This window comes from Corythoichthys intestinalis, chromosome 12 (assembly GCF_030265065.1).
Source record: "Corythoichthys intestinalis isolate RoL2023-P3 chromosome 12, ASM3026506v1, whole genome shotgun sequence".
NCBI lineage: Eukaryota > Metazoa > Chordata > Actinopteri > Syngnathiformes > Syngnathidae > Corythoichthys > Corythoichthys intestinalis.
The window spans coordinates 26,866,070-26,886,650 of NC_080406.1; the positions used below are offsets into that span (position 1 = coordinate 26,866,070).

At 40.3% G+C, this 20,581-nt stretch overlaps 1 protein-coding gene across 7 annotated transcripts in view; it reads right to left on the minus strand.

The window, feature by feature from the left end:
- Positions 1-20,581, minus strand: part of LOC130926719 (FERM, ARHGEF and pleckstrin domain-containing protein 1-like) — a 105,954-nt gene that overhangs the window by 33,425 nt on the left and 51,948 nt on the right. For all 7 annotated transcript variants that reach the window (XR_009066274.1, XM_057851825.1, XM_057851826.1 and 4 more), the window contains exons 3-13: positions 9,197-9,301; positions 9,046-9,088; positions 8,862-8,940; positions 8,602-8,699; positions 8,196-8,310; positions 5,733-5,880; positions 5,574-5,669; positions 5,333-5,496; positions 5,154-5,222; positions 5,006-5,081; positions 4,576-4,774 (exon numbers count right to left, since the gene is read on the minus strand). Coding sequence is in view for 6 of the 7 variants with exons in the window: in XM_057851825.1 (XP_057707808.1) it covers positions 4,576-4,774; positions 5,006-5,081; positions 5,154-5,222; positions 5,333-5,496; positions 5,574-5,669; positions 5,733-5,880; positions 8,196-8,310; positions 8,602-8,699; positions 8,862-8,940; positions 9,046-9,088; positions 9,197-9,301 (1,192 nt within the window). In the remaining variant the exon portion in view is untranslated. The remainder of the gene's footprint in view (positions 1-4,575; positions 4,775-5,005; positions 5,082-5,153; positions 5,223-5,332; positions 5,497-5,573; positions 5,670-5,732; positions 5,881-8,195; positions 8,311-8,601; positions 8,700-8,861; positions 8,941-9,045; positions 9,089-9,196; positions 9,302-20,581) is intronic.

Consider the following 20,581-nt stretch of genomic DNA (forward strand, 5'->3'; position numbering starts at 1 on the left):
TTTTTTTAATTACCAAAAGAAAATTCTTGGAATCTGACTTCGTAAAAGCCATTTTTATTACTGTATATAAACGTGAGATTCATGCAAATCTTAAGACAAGCAGCACATGAAGAAAAGAGTGAAGGTGGAAAGGGAGTGCAGAAAAAGGAGTGAATTCATGCAACAACCTTTAAACTTGTGACACATTAAATAAGTTACAAACATATTAACATTAACAAAGTGTTAAAAATTGCCAGATGTTCAAATTACAGTGCATGCACTAAAGACAGTGAAACATGAAGCAAGTCTCCACCAAAATGGCATACTGTTCAAATCCACATTTAATACAAAATATGAGGTCATGCCACATCTGTGAGGAAACGTTTACAAGAATTCCAAAAATGAAACAGCTGAATCGCTGCAGAAATGGGAACCTGCTAGTTTGATTATCACACAGCAAAAAGACCCATCGAGTTTACCGTACATGCAGTTAAAGGTTGAGTGTGAAAAAAAAAAATAGGAGACAACAGTTTCATGCAAACAGACAGTGCATAAAAAGGTGAAATAAATTGAAATCAAAAAAGTAAACATGCAGAAAAAGCGCAACCAAAGCAGAAAGTTTACAAAAGATTGAAACAAAGTGCATATTGTACAATGAAGTGAAGAAGGAATAATAGTTAGTGGGCAGTAAATTCAAATGCAAACAATGTGGGGAAGTTTGAAACATTGGACAAATCAAGCTTCACTTAAGTCTGAACAAGCCACCACTGGTATCTCGTGTTCCTCTAAAATGTAGGCGTTTAAGGGACCTGATTAGAATGTTGTGCCTTGTCTAACCACGATTAATTATGGCCTTGTAAAAAAGTTTTAAAAATTTGGATCACACAATAAAAACATTTGGGTGAATGGGCGAAAGTCAGACTGCACCACAATATGGTACTGATTTACATTGCACAGTCACATGCTCGTTAACAGTGATGCAAAAATTGCATTAAAGAGTTAGTGTCTAATGAGCACAAGGCTCACTTGGAGCCAAAGGGTATCTAAATATAAATATGCTATATATTTTGGGTTTTTCTATCTTTTTGGAAGTCATAAGGCATTTCAATAAACAACATTTTCAACAGGTCAACATTGCTGCAGACATTGTTCCCAGCACAAAAATAATAAATTGTGCAAAAGGTCCCCAGGGTTTTTACAATAATATCAAATTGTCAACATGGCACTTGTGATTTTATGGGACCCTTTTAACTCATTGGCTGCCATTGATAGTGATGCCCACTCCATTTGAACTGGAAGAACTGGCATTGACCATTTATTGACAGATAATTATCCCTATTCATACAGATTTGTAAGCCAGTAGAGATGGGCCTTAGTGCACTTCAAGTACAGCTGAACCTCAAAACACAAATGTAATCCATTCTAGTCTGACAATTGAGACTGAAAATTTTGAAAAATGTTTTGTAAAAATTTTGGGTGTTCACACAGTGAGGTTCAACTGAACTAGAACAGCTGCGACACAGCAAATCTGAAAACTGCTCTTCATTTACTAAGATTAATATATACAGTGATCCCTCGCTGCCTCGCGCTTGAAACTTCGCGCCCTCAGTCCATCACAGATTTTTAATCAATAGCGTACCGCACAAGTGCTATTTTTAGACCGCAAGGCAGCGTGATGTCACCATCGTAAACCGGAAGAGGGTCAACTTAGAAGTGCGCTCCCACACAACCCATGCTAATACTGCTTGGTTTCTGCCGGCTATCTCTCAAAAAATAACATGCCGAGTAAATACTGCTGCTATAGAACTTGTAGAAACAACTCTAGACATTACGACCGTCCACATATGAGGGATGTTTTCTTCATTCGTTTCCTAAAGCCCAAAAAAATTGTAAATGTGAACGAGTGATCAACTTGTGCGGACATTGAATAGACAAGCGAAGGTGAAGCCATTCACCTTCATATGTAGTAAACATTTTGTTGGGGGCCATGGTCCTACAGATGACAATCCTGATCCATTGCCTGCCACAGCCTGCCCTGAAAAGGTAAGCCATTTTGATATTTTCACTTATTTTTTAGCTTGGCGTTTTGCCGTGCTGCTTCTGTCAGACAATGAATGACCTGAAAAAAAAATTGTCATAATTTTCGGACAGAATTAGTAGGTTTAGCTCAGTAGAAATCTCGTTCCTACACTATTTACATGCATTTAGCATGAGTGACACGCGAGTTTGACCCACCTAGCAACAATCGCTAGCTTCATGAATATTGATAAGCAAAGGTGGCGTTACGTGTGGCACGCTATTAATAAATAAATGAATACATGCAGTATTTTATAGAGATGTCCTGATCATGTACTGTCTCACGCTCGCTTTTCTTGGTCAGGCATTGCACTGGAGTTACTTATTAATGTTACGATGATTGAGAGATGTTAAGGTTTGATCTAGCCAGAGACGCTTGGAAGCCAGAACTTGAAAGCGTTGCATACGTCAATCATCGTTTAACTTGTTAAACAGTTGCCGTGGCAACTTATTGTATGTAAGTGAGCAGCTTGAGCGGATTTGAGAGGACTCACTCAATGAAGCATTTACCACAGACAAGCATTTTTCTACTTTATTCTTATTAAAAATTCGGTGGGACAGTTAGATGTTTAAAAAATGATCATAATTATTTAAATTTGAAGTGCTTAAAAACCATTTATTTAAATATATATATATATATATATATATATATATATATATATATATATATAAGGGCTGTCAAACGATTAAAATTTTTAATCGAGTTAATTACAGCTTAAAAATTAATTAATCGTAATTGATCGCAGTTAATCGCAATTCAAACTATTTATAAAATATGCCATATTTTTCTGTAAATTATTGTTGGAATGGAAAGATAAGACACAAGATGGATATATACAGTACATTCAACATACGGTACATAGGGACTGTATTTGTTTATTATAACAATAAATCAACAAGATGGCATTAACATTATTATTATAATAATAATTGACATTATTATCTGTTAAAGCCATCCATGGATAGAAAGAGTTGCAGTTCTTAAAAGATAAATGTTAGTACAAGTTATAGAAATTTTATATTAAAACCCCTCTTAATGTTTTCATTTTCATAAAATTTGTAAAAATTTCAATCAAAAAAATAAAGTAGTAGCCCGCCATTGTTGATGTCAATAATTACTTACACAATGCTCATGGGTGCTGAAGCCTATAAAATCAGTCGCACCCAAGCACCAGCAGAGGGCGGCAAAATTCCATAAAACACAATTAACATGTGGGCATTTCTCTGTACTGTCTTTTAAACCTGTCTGAGCGGCATGTGCGTTAATTGCGTCAAATATTTTAATGTGATTAATTAAAAAAATTAATTACCGCCCGTTAACACGATAATTTTGACAGCCCTAATATATACATAGAGTATATATATATACCGGTACATACAGTATTTACACATGTACATAAAATGTTTTTCTTAATTAAACTTTGGGGATAAAAGTGAAAAAACGTCTTAAATGTATCTCTTTCCAAAGCTAAATACATTGAACACACAAAAAAAATGTTGTTTTTTTTGGGGGGGGGGGGGGGGGGGGGACGCTAGCTACTTTACGGTTTTTAACTTATTGCACCGAGTTCTGGTCCCCATTAACTGCGAAAAAAACGAGGGATCACTGTAGTGTTGTTCTATTGGACTAGCCGTTGATTATCTGAACGCCTTCATCATCACTGAAGGTGTGGCACGCGTCCTCATCCACCTCCTCGTCTAACTGGAGGCTACCAAAGGAAAACTTGCTTTTTGGTATGTGTGAAGTGGCCTGAGCCAGATCCCCAAACACAAGTTGGCTGTTGCCAACCCCCCGATTGACCTCCACCTCAGACTCACTGGACTCTGAAGCGCTAGTGTTACATCCTTCGCTCAACTGAACAGCCCCCACATGTCCGACCCCAGCCTGGCGTTTACTCCCCGGACTGGTTTTAGTTCTGCCCGGGGCCGAGAGCCCATTAGCCAGCATGCGGCGCTCAAGTGCAGCCATTCTGTCAGTTTGAGACAGTACAGGTGGTGGTTCTCTCCTGGGAGAGGACGTTGCTGAATTTGAGTCGGCGTGAGGGCGTTGTTTGGATTTGTGGTGCTTTCGCGAGCGATGAGAACGACCTGGGGCGGCATCGGCGCTCGCGTAGCCATTTTGTTCAGCGTGACTGACTGGTCCGTAAGGACGGAAAGTGCCCATTACAGGACTGGCAGGGAGAAATTGTTTCCCGGTTACTTGTTGTACCATGATCGGGCTGCTACTGTGTTTATTTCTACTGTGTGCCCTATCTATGGTGGGACCCACCAACTGAGGGATCAGAACATGTGACTGTTTAGAGGAGTTAGAGTGCTGCATGTACTGCCGGCTACCCTGAAACTCCTCCTGGTGGAGATGCGCAGGCCCGTTTACATTTCCCGAGTCGGACCCATACTGAACCACAACCTGCTCCCCATAGCTCTCAGTCCAACCAACCGCCTCCCTACTTATATCATAGTCCCTATCTTTTTCAGTGTAGATAGCAGAGTAGCCGCCTTTCGCGGACGGAGAAATTGAACCTGTTGCCAGCTGGTCGAGGTGAGCCGGCCGACTCCACCCTCTGGTCTCAGCGTTTCCAGGCGGCGATCTGTCTTCGTGACCATTGTTCTGGTGAGCTGGGCTCACCGGAGCTTGGGGCGTTCCCTGTGAGCTCACTAGCGCCGACTCCTTCCATTGGTGCTGCGAAGGAGCGTCAACTCGGTCTCCGAGAGCACCACTCTAGAGAACAGATTTACAGATGCAGTTTGGTTTAATGTAGTTTACAGTGAAGGAATCCGACCTTTTAACCAGATCGCCGGAATCAGGCCAGCCGAACCGCCGGACCCGCGCTAGCGCAGCTCCAACGACCCAGGCCGGCGAAACCCAACAACCCGGCCAAAAGGCCAAACTCCGCTTGAGAAAAGATACTATTCCCTTCAACGGTGTACACTGGTAAACAAAAACACTTACTTCTTTTGGCACTTTTTGGTAGTGTGGAGAAGGCAAAGGCGACAGGCGGCTGTTGTGTTGGACTCGACTGTGTTTCCTAGCAGGCATGATGTCAAGGTCGGCGTTAAAAGCAACACTCTAGGATTGTACATGTCAAATACTTTTTTACCTTTCGAACGGAAGCTTTTTAAATTCGGAATCCCTCACAAAATCAATCACCTGCTTCTGCGTGCGGCCGCTGTTGAGACAAGCAGAGGCACTGAAGGAGGGCTTTCAGAGGTGTGTAGAAATCCTTGTGTCGATGCTATCCCGTAAGGAAAAGAGCAGCACGGTACCAACTTATGTTACCTGAATCTGAAAGAGGAGCCTCGTGTGAATAGCACAGGTTTGGGCTTGGGTTTGGGTTCCTCAAAGAGCCGGAAGAAGGCGTGGTATTCTACACAGATCTTCCAAAAGACTTTACAACAGTCTCGGTTGGCCATCAGGAACTCCAGAGTGTCTTGATATGAACTCTGGAGAACATACAAACATCAAATGCTTTGCAAAATTGGGTTTCCTTCATACGATGTATCTCAGCAAGTAAACTTACATTCCCATCAGCCCTGAGCTTAATAAGGAAACGTTTCCTCTTGAAGCTCAGTTTACGCACTTTCGACCAATTGAAGGAGTTAATCTTCGTGTGTCCCTGCAAAGATTAATATAATCAAGTGAACATAGGATCTAAAAGACCTCTTCTAGGAAAACTCACCTGAAAGACCAGGACGCCTGTGTGTGCCACAGCAAGGCTTAGCCGCGAGCCCTCACGATCCTTGGCTGGGTGGAGACGAACCCCGTACATTTCCAGGCGGCGTGCCACTTCCAGCAACTGGAAGTCAGATTCGGCCGGTGTCTGACCACTACCGACACAAAGTGTGTTAATTGATTAAATCACTTCATGCCATGCATAATTGCTAAGTAAAATAGTCTGAATGAATGCAGGTCAACTGTCTTCAAGTACTATTCGCGAAAAGGCACGGAAGGAATGAGCAACTACCGGTATTCTTAAATTCTTATCAGCAAAGAAACGTTCTTTCAGCTAGCGTTCAGTGATTAATGAGCGGCTTATCTCCACGCAGCACCCGTGCTACAAGAGACGCTTTTTTAGTTATCAACTACGAAGACCTCTAGGGGAAAAAAAGTAAATGAAAGAAAGGAGTGCATTAAAAAGAAGCTACTTTTGAGGAGTAGCTGTTCACCTGTGGCGACTCCGTCAGTTTGAGGAGTTGCTTTTGGCATGAATTCAAATCCCATGAAAAAGACCCCTAGATTTTAAACAACAACCTAGAATCGAACCTAAAACTCTGAAATGAGCTGGCAACAGCTGTGAGTTACTTGGTGCGTGAGCACAGATTTTCACTGAACAGTGGTGAAATCCACGTGTGGTCCCTAAGAAAATACACAGCCTAACAAAGACTGTAGAGAATACAGGGGAACCATTTTTATGTGAAAGTCAAATTTTTAAAGATATTGTGAGTTAGTCGGGGTTTCTACAGGTTTCCTCACGTTACATTTAAGACATTTTAAGACCGAATTAAGACCATTAAAAAAAAAAAAAACAATACCTATTTCACAGCCATATCGACAAAGAAAAACGTAATCTGTGAATTTGTGTTATTTTATTTCTCAAAAGTGGAAATGTGAGCAGGATGTCAGAATACAGCGTATTGAATAGGCTACTCACTTGGCACCACCACAGGGTAGACACTGACCACAGGCCAAGTATCTAAAGGCATTATTGTTAGCATTAGCATTTAGCATCATTAGCATCATCTTAAACTTTTGGGCAACCACAACACCTCTGCTTTCATGGTTGCTGTGGACCCAAATGATATGTGCAGATCCACTCTTGCCAATCCACTAGCAATCGTAGCTGGGCTGGGATGCAGGGGGGCTGCAGCACAAGCAGCTAGCTGGCAATTGTTAGCTGCTGTTGTTTGACTTATATTAGCAGCTTGTTGGCTGGCTTTAGCTTCTTTCTCTTCAGGCTCGTGGCTGTCTTATACAGGCAGATTGAAAAACGCCGGCAATGGAGGGAATTTGTTTCTTTCCTCTCATGGACGTTATGTGCTTGGAAGATTTAGCATGGGACTCTGGTGACTTCATGCCCATTGTACCCAGCTGAATCTATTTTTTTTTTTTTATTTTTTTTTATTTTTTAAAAAAAAAATGTTTTGTACATTAGTTCCAAAATTGTTCAAAAATCCTCTCAGGCTAAACCAAACTACTATTTCAGTATCAAGTTAACATATAACAGTAAACAAATAGATGCACCCCCCTCCTTTTTTTTTTTATTTTTTTTTTTTTAATGTTTTGTACATTAGTTCCAAAATTGTTCAAAAATCCTCTCAGGCTAAACCAAACTACTATTTCAGTATCAAGTTAACATATAACAGTAAACAAATATACAAAAATAACAGTAAATAAAAAAACTCTAGTCCCCATTCTGTATCAGCAGCTTTAAACTACATTCAATTAATTTAATGTTGTGAATCAACTGTTACAGTTGTTAAAATTGCTCCTTTTATTCCATAATTTCCCTTTTGTCTACTTTTGTAAAAGTTTTAACACTATTTCATCATTTAAAGATAAATTCAAGACAAGATTCTGCCGATTTAGGAGTATTTTAGATAAAAAGATAATTAGGTTCGCTACAACAGAGCCTTCTAGAGAGGTCTACTGCTTTAAGATGGCGACTGTTTACTTACGCCGGAAAGTCTGTCATTTCACATCTCTGTTCAATAATACATGTTCTAACACCGACGTCGTCTGTCCTTTTGCATCTAGTTCTACATATATATGATATCTACTGTAGCCATATGTTTGTAGCAACTAGCAACTGGGCGCTGTTTGTAGCAGCTGTCAGCTGCAGTCAGGTATGATTGTTTTTTTTATCTAGCGGCATGAGTTGAACTTGATATTTACTCTCGCTCCGTTCCTCATTGTGTCCCAAAGACCGCGCTGACTGTGTTTTACTTCCGCTTTACCTGGTATAATTCAATAATCGGAATTTGGATATTTGTGAATCGTTCTCGAATCTTCCACGGCCGAATCGCAAATAATCTAAGAATCGGAAATTTCGCACGCCTCTACTGGTCAGTATGCTCAAATCTGGGTGAATTTACACGAATTCAGTCATTAAGCTTAAAAACTATTAGGAAAGCCATTTGCTTACACATTCATTGAGTGGAACTCCATGATCTTGTCGATCAAGGGCATCTGATCAGGGATGTACTTATTATTGAGGAGGTGTGACCGGCACTGGCTTTCCTCAAAGTCACCAATCTCAGCTGAAAAGGAAAAAAAAAAGACAAGGTTAAGTCAGAAAAGCAGTAGGAACAATGTCATAATGAGTTGAAAATACACTGCTGCAATGAAATGTTGTTTCTGAGAAAGTGACATGAATGGGATTACATTCAGACGTGCCTTACACGAGCGCTCATTGGGAAGGATATCTTTATTTAAAAGATGATGAGCCTATTGTGAGACACTAATTAAAGGCGCATACTTCAGTAAGAAAGCATACTTGTGTCTGTGACATATTGGTCTCAGGGCTGAAAAAGGAACACTGGAGAACTTACACTGCATAATGTGAGAGACCATCAGCGCAGCACTGGTGTCATTGCAAGTCAGGCGCCCGCTGGAAATATCATTTTTAATTTGGAGGGCAAACAGGTACCTGGAAAAGAACACAGTTTAAACTCCAAATTATATAACTTTAAGGGCATTCCACAAAAGGTTCCATAGAACTGTCTTTTCTTTAAGCAGCAGTATTACAAAGTAGAGTAAATGCCAAACTAATGAGGCGAGCATAGTTTTATTAATGCGGAAAGAAACCCACCGAGTCAGCTCCTCAAGCAGCTGGGCATGGTCTGGAGGAAAATATTTCACAGCAAACCTCAATGTCGTGTGCTTCGGTCCTGTTAGGAACATATGAGGTATCGAAATAGAAATTGTCATAATCTTGTCAGAATTGCACCTAAATGAAAACCTCAATGTTGGAACAAGAAAAAAAAAATACTCACGTCTCAGCTGCTTGATAATAGGCTTGATAGGATCCAGCCAAACCTGTTGAGAAGATAACATCAACATGTAATTGCTCTTGTGAAGAGAGAAATTCTGGTTTGATAAGATGGTCTGATTATAACGTTCACACTATTTGTCCTCTGTGCTCACCGTCATTTTTTGATGGTTCTGAAACTCCAGACCAAAGTAATCGCCCTCTATGAGATTCATGTGGGTACACACCAGGTCGAATAGTACCTTGCCGGAAGCTTTGACCTGTGGTCAGAGCAGAAAAGAAACACAAATATTATAGACATGAAGAGTTACAGTGGATCTAATGACATGATGACATTTTACACTCTAATTCAAATAACCAGTGTTGGGCAGTAGCAGCGCTACTAGCTTACTACATTTTTCATTCTCAATAGCATGGTCATTTTAGTCTTGCCATTAAAAAGCTTTCCGAAAGCGAATCTGCTTCAGGAGAGTTTATAAAAATCAGTGGAATCTCTTAATGTAGTTAAAGATATATTTGAGTTAACTACTATTTTTGCAAGTTCTCCCACTTAGAAATCATGGAGGAGTCTGAAATTTTCATCGTAAGTGGATGTCTACTGTGAGAGAGATAATCGAAAAAGAAAAATCAAAAATCACAATCCATGATTTTAATTTATTTGTGTGATACAGCTGCAAATATTTGAACACTGCTAGAATTCTGACCCTGAAAGACCTGTTAGTCCGCCTATTAAAAATCCACCTGACCCCGACTCCATATATGATTTTGAATCAGATTCACTTGTTTGAAGTCGCTTGCAGCATAAAGACACCTGTCCACCCCATACAATCAGTAAGACTCAAACTTATAACAAAATCAAGACCAAAGACCTGTCCAAAGACACCAGAGACAGAATTGTTCACCTCCACAAGGCTGGAAAGAGCTAAGGAGCAATTGCCAAGCATCTTGGTAAAAAAAAAGGTCTACTGTTGGAAAATGGAAGAAGTTAACATGACGTTCAATCTCAATCGGAGTGGAGCCCCATGTAAGATATCACCTTGTGGGGTCTTAATGATCCTAAGAAAAGTGAAGGATCAGCTCAGAACTACACGACAGGATTTGGTCAATGACCTGAAAAGAGCTGGGACCACCGTTTCCAAGGTTACTGTTGGTAATACACTAAGACGTCATGGTCTGAAATGGCATGGCACGGAAGGTTCCCCTGCATAAACCAGCACATGTCTGTCAAGGCCCATCTTTAGTTTGACTATGACCATTTGGATGATGCAGAGGAGTCATGGGATCAAGTTTTGTGGTCAGATGAGAGTAAAATTGAACTTTTTGGTTATAATTCAAATAACCGTGTTTGGAGGAAGAAGAAAGATGAGTACTAATCTCAAGAACACCATCCCTACTATGAAGCATGGGGGTGGTAGTGTCATGCTTTGGGGCTGTTTTACTGCATATTAGACTGGACGACTGGATTGTGCTGAGAGGATGACCAGGACAATGTATTGTGAGATTTTGTGGAACAACCTCTCTTTCCTTCAGTCACAGAATTGAAGATGGGTCATGCCTGGGTCTGCCAACCGGAAGCACACAGCCAGAAAAACCAAGGAGTGGCTCCATAAGAAGCATAACAAGGACTAGCATGGCCTCACCGGTCTCCAGACCTAAACCCAATAGAAAACCATTGGAGGGAGCTAAACTTTGTGTTTCTCAGCGACAGCCCAGAAACCTGACTGATGGGCGGGCCAAGATCCCTCCTGCAGTGTGTGCAAACCTGGTGAAAAACTACAGGAAACGTTTGACCATTGTAATTGCAAACAAAGGATACTGTACAAAATATTAACATTCGTTTTCTCAGGTGTTCAAATACTTATTTAAAACTTTATCACAAAAATAAATCGTTTAAAAAATAATACATTGTGATTTCTGGATTCTTATTTTTAGATTATCTCTCTCACAGTGGACATGCACCTACGATGAAAATTTCAGACCCCTCCATGATTTCTAAGTGGGAGAACTTGCAAAATAGCAGGGTGTTCAAATACTTATTTTCTTCACTGTACATTTTCTGAGTAGCTTACTCTTTATAACAACCGACCAGACTCGAAGTGCCCTGTTGTAAACGAACAATAAAACAGGAACACCCAGAAACAAAGGACGATTCCACTTTGGGGACAAGTCAAACCCCTGGAGGTTAATGACACCAAGCGGAAAACAAGTCTAAACTTCTCCATGAACTCCACCCTACTCGCAAAAAAAGGCATGACTACAAAGCCAACTTCCCTGCTTATTGCAACACACGTGACCTACAGTTTTATGACAAACTATCTGTGTGGTTGTTTCCGCTGTGATGACGCACAAACAAAGCAAATATGGACAGTAACACTTCTATGGCAGCGACGTAAACACACCTCTCGTGGGACACAAGAGCACAATTTCAGATTGCCGTGGACCAGCCGCTTCTCTGTGACTGCTTTACACAAGCAGAGAGTGCATCACAGTACGAATGAAGTGCCCTAACTCAGCTAATGATCTACTTTTGTGTGAGGGAATGTTTCCAGCAAGCAGAGTCTACTCTAATTTTATACCTTACGACAGACAGTTACTTAGACAGCAAAAGAAAATCCCTTTTAACAGCTCAACCAAATCTGAGGTCTTGAGGATGCTGTTCCTTTTAAATGCTCCATCAATTAAAACTAGAGCTCAACGATCTTAGTGTAAAAAGCTACACTTCCACACCCAAATCTATAATCTTCCTCGAACAACCTCAACGTTTCTTCTCTCACAACACTCAACGTCATGTCGATATCACAGTGTACATAGGGGGCCTGCTGCATGGGAACATGGTGGAGTGAATAGTTGGATCTCTGTGCCGCATTCGACGCAGTTGATCACAACATACTACTAAGCAGATTGGCACAGTGGGTAGGGGTCACTGACACTTTTTTTCAGTGGTTCACATATTATATACATGATAGGGATTTCTTTGTGTCCATCGGAAACCATGAGTCGGAACGAGCTAAATTCACATCTGGGGTTCCTCAAGAGTCCATTCTCGGACCACTTTTATTTAACATCTATATGCTTCTTCTGGCTCAGATCATGGAATAGTATGACATCTCGTATCACGCCTTTCAGTGTCCCCACATGATTATAGTCCCTTAGTCTCCGTGAGTAAATGCATATATCAAATCAATAAATGGATGTGCAAGATTTTTCTCCAGCTAAATGTGGGGAAGACAGAGGTGCTCGTTTTTGGGCCAAAAAGGAAAGGTCAAAGATCAGCACGCACTTTGGCACACAATGTCACTTACAGCTACAAATCACGAAAGAAATCTTGGGATAATTATTGACTCAGACCTCAAATTTGACAGCCATCTAAAGTTTGTCACTAAATCTGCATACTACCACCTGAAAAATATAGCGAGAGTTCTGACTAAACAAGACATGGAAAAATTCATCCGTGCATTCATTTTTGGTATATTGGACTATCACACTGGTATATATACAGGTCCTAATAAAAAAAATCAATCAGGAAGCCGCAGCTAGGACAGAATGCTGCTGCCAGAGTCCTTACAAATACAAGGAAACTGCACCATATAACATCGGTTATGAAATCGTTACACTGGCTTCCAGTGAGTCAAAGGATGGACTATAAAATACTACTGCTTGCTTACGATACACTTAAGTGCCTTGGACCAAAATACATGCTTGATTTGTTTGTAGAGGTGTGCAAAATTTCCGACTCTTATTATTCGCGATTCGGCCGTGGAAGATTCGAGAACGATTCACAAATATCCAAATTCCGATTATTGAAATATGTCAAGTAAAGCGGAAGTAAAACCTACTCAGCGCGCCGCGCGGTCTTCGGGACGCAATGAGGAACGGAGCGAGAGTAGCTAAACATCATGCTTGTCATTACCCGGCCCCTCGGGTAATGCCAATGCTCAACTCACGGCTCTAGTTCAACTCATGCCGCGAGATAAAAAAAACAACAACATACCTGACTGCTGCCGACAGCTGCTACAAAGTACGTCCACATAGTGTTACGGTAGATATCATATTTATATAGGACTAGATGCAATATAGACTCGGTGGCGTTAGCAGCACATCTACAGAAGGCTAGATGCGGGCGTTAGTAAACGGCCGCCATCTTAAAGCAGTAGGCTTCCCTGCAAGGCTGTTGTAGCGAACCTTCCAAGCGAACCTAATTAACTTTTTATCTAAAATACTCCTAAATCTGTAAAATATTGACTTGAATCTATCTTTAAAATAGTTTTACAACTTTCACATGTCGAAAGTAGACAAAAGGGAAATTATGGAATAACGGGAGCAATTTTAACAACTTTAAAGATTGATTCACAACATTAAATGTAGTTTAAAGCTGCTGATACAGAATGGGGATTTGAATATTGTTTTCAACTGTTAACTTGATACTGAAATAGTCGTTTATTGAAGCCTTTTTATTTATTTATTTATTTATTTTAGTTTTTGTAACTAATGTACAAAACATTCAAAGCAGCTAATAGCGGGGGGGGGGGGGGGTCATCAATAATCGATTTATAATCGAATCGTAGCCTCTGAATCGTGATCGTAATCGAATCGTTAGGTGCTCAAAGATTCCCACCTCTATTTGTTTGACCCCTATGAAGCATCTACACCCCTAAGGTAATCTGGAACCGTTCTTTTGTATGTTCCAAGAACAAGAACCAAGCAGGGTGAGGCAGCATTTAATTACTATGCTCTTCACCTCTGGAATACGTTACCTGAGAGTCGAAATTGTGCTCAGACTGTTAGCTCCTTTAAATCAGGGCTAAAAACACTATTGTTTACCACAGCATATTCATAACTGTCTATATATTTCAAATGTAGTTATTAGCTTTTTATTACTATTTTTTTGTTTTATTTCAATTTCTGATTTCAATCACTTTTGAAATTCTCTTGATGATTTATTGAGATTTTTATGTATAATTTTATTTCCTGTTTCAGTATTCTTTGTTTTTAACTTACTTTTTGAATTAATGTGACTTTCACGAATCATTTTATCTCTGTTGGTCTTCATGTGATGTAAAGGATTTTGAATTGCCTTGTGTTGAATTGTGCTACACAAATAAATTTACCTTGCCTTGCCTAGTGATGATTCGTGTGGAATTAATTGTTGACTAATAATGTATTAAAGAAACAGACAAAACGGAAATGCCTTATTTGGCTGCAATGAGCATACACATTTTTGATTCACTATTACAACCTCTATAGTTATTGTAATGGCACAAAAGTGTGCATGTTGGTCAAAGTTTGGATATCACTTAGCAGTAGGATGACAGACAGATCTTTTTCTTGATGCATATCCTAAAGTGTGCTATATTTTTCTTGATTTTAATGACATTTACATATTTCTTGAACACTTGAACCCTACAGCGAGACCCAAGCTGTGCCCCAATTCAGGTTATGTACCCATGTGGTCTGGATGCTGGATGCAGTTGACAGAGGATACTCTTGGGATGGTCTAACCGTTGGCATTTCCTTGTTGCGTCATGTAAAATTGAATTTTCTTTTACATCAAATTAAATGTAATTTAAAAATATATATAAACTTATGAAGCAATGTCTGAACTGCAAACATTTTCATAGAATTACTAAACAGTAAAATTCACATCTTAACCGAATTTTTGGGTTTTGGTCTTAATGTGCTGTATGGTGTTGGGTGTTCAAAGTGAAATCTCTACAGTAAAAACTAATGAGAATATTGTACTCCTTCATTGATAAGTCCTGTTGGAGTCTAAGAGTTAACGGAAAGCATTCTGAGTACGTGAGAGGAGCATCCGCCGAGTATTAATTGCTTGGGAAAGGCCTTTCGCACAGTCATGTGTTGTGACGTAACTGGCCTTCCAAGGCACACTGCGAGTGGGCAGACCCTGGATTGCGACATAGCTTCAGACTTCAATTAGCTTCTTTAGTGGTTTCGCACAAATTACCAGGTTACACAAAGTGGGTGTGAGAGAAATCTGGATGCGAGAATGCTCATAAATAAAAGGTGTGCAATCCAGGTGTGTAAATAGGGTGAAAAGACTTACACAGAAATAGGACATTACTTTCCTTAATCTATCAATTGTTTAATTTCAAGGCTAATGTATAAATACTTTTAGTTATGTTCATTGTTTTGGGACCATGAAAGTGGTTGTATACAGTTGAGGGGACGTTTACATGGGGACTCTCCGAGAATACGAAAAATTTCAAATTTGCATTTATATGGGCCCGTCTCCATTCGAACAATGTTGCAATTCCGCATGAAAACGATGTAATATTCATGCCAAGCCCTAGGGGGCAGTGCAGATTTACAAGGTGACAGCGAATGATGCACTTTGACCCCACCAAACTCCTCAACCCGGAAAAAAATATGTCCGCCCACTCGAAGCAATGGCATTTTTCTTTTGTTCAAAAAGGCACAAAAATGGAAACATTCAACATATTACCGACATTCCTCCATATTTTTCTGTTTTTAATGTTTAGTAGCTGCGCGTGCCCAATGTGACGTGTACGAGTGCTGACATTAATGGCGCGGTCTCGCACCGCGGGAGCCTTTGATATGCATGCTAAGCAAGCCCCCCCCCAACCCACTGCAATCGGATTCTTCCACTTTGGAGGCAGGATTCAGAATTTTTCGTCTTCGCCGACACCATATGCACGCGAGGTGATTCCGCTACTCAGTCATTGCATCTTTGTGTCGCAGAGTTGCCATGTAAACTGCCCCTGATAATACAGGGATTAAAAGTTTTTGAAAGTGTGATTTAATGACATTTTTTAATTGTTTTGGAAATTTGGGAATTGATTTTTATTTGGGGGAAAAAAACCTGAAGCACTGCATTATGCAGAACTTAAACGTGTCTGTGCTTGACTTAGTCGGCATTTCTAAACAGGAACTGGCTCGCCCTACTTTTGCCCTCAGAGCCAAGGGCATCCTATGCAGACGACCAGCTGCTACCATATGAAGATAAGGACTGTAGGAGTATAGCCCAAACAGTTACTTTGGCAAAATCTACTGTTTTCTGACAAACTGCTGAAAAGCAATGTGTGTGTGGGGGAGGGTTCAACAGAAACAATAAATAAATAATTTGACTGAGCGAACATTTGAGGAACTAGAACACAATGTCACTTAACGCGGTGGCCAAGTGGGCTACATGTAGTTCAATCACAGGGCCAACCACCTGCCATTACTCAGTGTCAGGATGCCAGTGTGTGGCTGCCGTCTTAGTGACTGCAGGTGTGCCACACATTGGCACTCGTCAGCAATTGAGCAATTGCGCTACCCCCCCCCCCCCCCGCCCCCTAACCAACTGGGCTTGTTTGACAAGATCTGTGGTAGAAATCAATTTTAGTGACAAATTGTCAGCAAGGCCTTATCTGCTAGCCCTAACACCATCTGAAGCCTTACATCTGCAACCTTCGCTTGGCTCTCAAATGTTTGCAAAGCAAAGATATTGCCTGAACAAAAGCGTGTACCTTAACACAACATGGTTACTTGTATTGTAAGGTGCAACTGTATATTCAATGGATATTGCTAGAGCTGAAACGATTACTTGAATAATTTTTGTAACTATTTCAAAAAATTGATCGAGGCATTTTCTCCACCTCGAGTAATCGTTTAATTTTGCCAGCTCTAAGCATGACGATTTGCCTGGACTACTATTAATGCGGAACAACGCGCTGAAGTCACGTGCATAGAGGAAGAAGGTAGAGGCGGCGGATGTATTTGATTTCAACCATGCATGAATATGGAGGTAACGACGAAGAAGCTGATGAAAGCGAAGAGAAAGGCACTAAGAAAAGCAGAAAATGTCAAAAGTGTGGGAGCATTTCAAGCTGGAGACCAAGGCAAACACTGTTTCATGTATTCACGGTAAGACATTGCTTGCATACCACTACCCTCGCCCGGCCCCGCTACCCGTGCCGCCGCTGATGCTTCCGCACCCCCGGCTGGACCCGCGACTGACGACCGCTTCCGAAAACCGGACGGGTGCCAAGGCACGACCCGCCAACCTACCCCCCGCTCCAACGAAGGCACCACGTTTACTCCGAGACTGGAGTAGCGATACTCAAGACAAGATAAAATTAAGTTAATGTGGCGCTAATAAATAAGATTAATGTTACTGTACCTTGGTAATGTAACATTAGCCCAGCGGAGTGCTAGGTTTCTATTAATTATGACTACTGTCGATGCATGGCTAACGCGTCTTTCATACAGGCTTTATTTAATCTGTAAAAACAAAAGCGCTGTAGAGTGCTGACTCGGGTGTGAAATAAAAACATACTAAAGCTAAATGTCAATTTTAGCTCGGTAGTCATTGATGGATAAAACACCAAGTAGCACTGGTGCCTAATGTGCTCGAATACAGCAGGTAACAATTTTTTTTTAACATTGCATAAACTTGGACTTTAGACTTAAAATTTTATTAGAACTTAAAAATAACACAAATGGAAATTCAATTGAAACACAAGGGAAAAACACCTAACTCTTAAGTGATGTGTGTTATCAAAGCTAATGACATTTTTAGGTATGAAATAAGAATTTTTTATTTTATTTTATTGAGTGAAAGCAGTGACTTAGTTGTTTTTTCTAGTCACATCTGAGATGCAATTGTTGGCTGTTATCAACAATGTAAATCTTAAAATATAGACATGTATTGTCTAAAAATGGTTCAATATTGGGTGAAATGTATTTTCTCACGTATGTTTATAATTGCTCTTTACCTAAAAAAATGTTTTATCCGATTACTCGGTTAATCAATGGAATTTTCAGTAGAATAAAAATATTCGATAGCTGCCGCCCTAGATAATCTCTAGTACTGAACAATTCTATAAGTGCGACATAATAGTGGTGATGTTAAGAAGTGAATTACAACTTGTGCAATTCACTACTCTGCATGTGCAGCCATTGATGGTCCACTTTTATTCTGGACAACTTAAATTTCAACATCAGAGCAAGAACAAGAGGTGAAAACAATAAAAGTTAAGCAGCGCTTTTGTCAGACTGAAGCACTCTCATATCCTGCCTTGTAAATCTACTGTCACTAGAAAATAAAGCAGCATACGAGCCAGGATGCGTGAGGCTGCAGGCCGATTAGATTTGGGGGGACTGATTAAATGCAGCTGTTGCACTTTGGAGACACGGTGCAACCGCTCCACACTGCAGCATTTGACGCAATAAGAAAGCTGCTTCGGAAGGAGCTTCTCTCATAATATGACGGTGCCTGTGAACACACTGACACAGCATTTAGTCTTCCATCAAGTGCAACAATATCCTATTGGTACTGACAGGTCTTGGGCACCTGGTTTTCACCAGACATGGATTAAACAATCAATGAAAACCTAAACTGTTTTATTGAAGTCCATTTCATCTGAAACACGATTTTTCTGTCTAAATTAACCCTAATGTGATAAAAGAATATAGTATCGAAGGCACCTGATGAAAAATTAAATCTGGCCAGTTTTCAGTGCTCGAGAGATTATTAAAATGTCTGATTTTCATGCACGATGGGGCCCTTCCAGATTTTGCTTTTGTTGTTCATGAATGGCAGAATGCCTATTTCCCTGAGAGATGGATGGGTTGTCATGGTCCATATATGAGTGACGAGACAGGAGCCCTGATTAGACACCCTTTGACTTATATTTTGGGAAGTTTAAAGGAAATGGTCTAACTCAGGGGTCCCCTCCCTTTTTTGCACCACGGACCGGTGTTCTGTCAAATTTTGCACCCTTATAAAATTTTGCTCCCAAAGCTTTTGTGGCGGTGAAAAAAGCCCTCTTTTATATTCAGTTGGACTCTCAATGTTATCCAACGGTGCTAAAAAAAAACTATTTACATCATAAACATACATGGGCAACACAAAAATGGCGTAAATCGGGTGTCCAAACTTTTTGCAAAGGGGGCCAGATTTGGTGCGGTAAAAATGTGGGGGGCCGACCTTGGCTGACGTCCTTTACGTACAATATATTTAAGCAAATTTTAGCAAGCCATTCAGTGTGTCACATTTGCTTTATTATTTTTTTTAATTGAATAATTTCAACAATCTTACAGCTAGCCTTTGTGGTGTTCTCTTTCGACTCTCGGGCTCTTGCGAAATACTGCTGCTGTGATATTAAACTAGCTTCAAATTGCTTCAATTTCTCGCTGCGAATCTTCCCTGTAATCTTGCTGTACATGTCAGCGTGTCTTGTTTGGTAATATCAACTAACATTGAAATCTTTAAAAACAGCGACTGTCTCTTTGCAAATGAGGCAGACACAGTTGTTGCATATTTTAGTGAAGAAATAGTCCAATTTCCACCTATCCTTGATGCATCGGCCGTCACAGTCAACTTTCTTTTTTTTTTGTTGATTGTCGCCATTTTAGAAATGGAAGTAATAGGTCACACGGGGTAATGTTGCTTAGCCCTTCAATACCTGCAACATGAAGCAATTATCAGAGAATCCCAAAATGTGAAAAATAAGGTCTTAATGAAACCAATTTTTACAAATTTGTTAAAAGCAAAGTCAAAATGAATATGTGTAATAAGCCCTCTAATATCTATAACCCATGCTAAATCATGTTTTTTTTCCCTCATAGAACCTGCAAATGCATGTGCTGACTTGCATCCATCGTTTTTTTGTGTTTTTTTCCAAAAAGAAATGTCAAAATTCTAAATTAGTCTCAAAATCATGAAATTTTAGGTGTATCAAATATGATACATTTGGCAATAAAGGGTTAAAGTGCTGCTGCCTTTTAGTGGGTAAATGAGGAGCAGCATTTCGTGTGTAAGCTACTTCATATGCTGGTTGCAGTACTTCTGACCAATTTTTTAAGTCTGTGTACGGGCCAGACGTTATTGATTTCATGACAGAGGCTGGGGGCCGGATGAAATTTGACCAGGGGCCGCATTTGGCCCCCGGGCCGGACTTTGGACATGTCTGGCGTAAATGAATTCTTAACGACACGGCGAAGTCGTTAAGTGAGAGAGCTGTAAGTTAATATTCCTTTCTTTAAAGAAAGTTTGTAGCGTGTACTTTGGAATCGCTGCATTCGTCGTCATTTTTAACGTTACGCGCATGCCAAATTTGTCAGAACACCGGCAATGTGTGGCAGAAAAATACATCAAATATAAAATAACATTTGTTTTTAGCCCCGTCGTGTTAAGTGCAGGGAAAATACAACTCACCCGCTGAATCAGTGGGAGGCCTGAGCTTGTTTCGTTGTGACCAGATGGTCCCGAGATGGGAGAGTGAGAGAAGCTAGCTTCACAAAGATACGATGTTGGAAATTGTAGCAGTTTTTAGTGTGCTCCTAGCGATGTCAGGATATTCCAAAATGACTTTAATCCAGAACCTCGGTGGAGTTGTCTCAAATGTATGTTTAAGGTCGCCGTGATTTGCGATCTCTACAAGCTGATATTCCTGTTGCACAGACATGCTCGAATCATTCACATACGGGTCACGAATCCACTCCTTTGCAGTTCGTGGGTCTTTAGTGATTGGGGAGTAGCATACATTTTGTTTTCTTCGAGGTTGTAGGCTCATCTT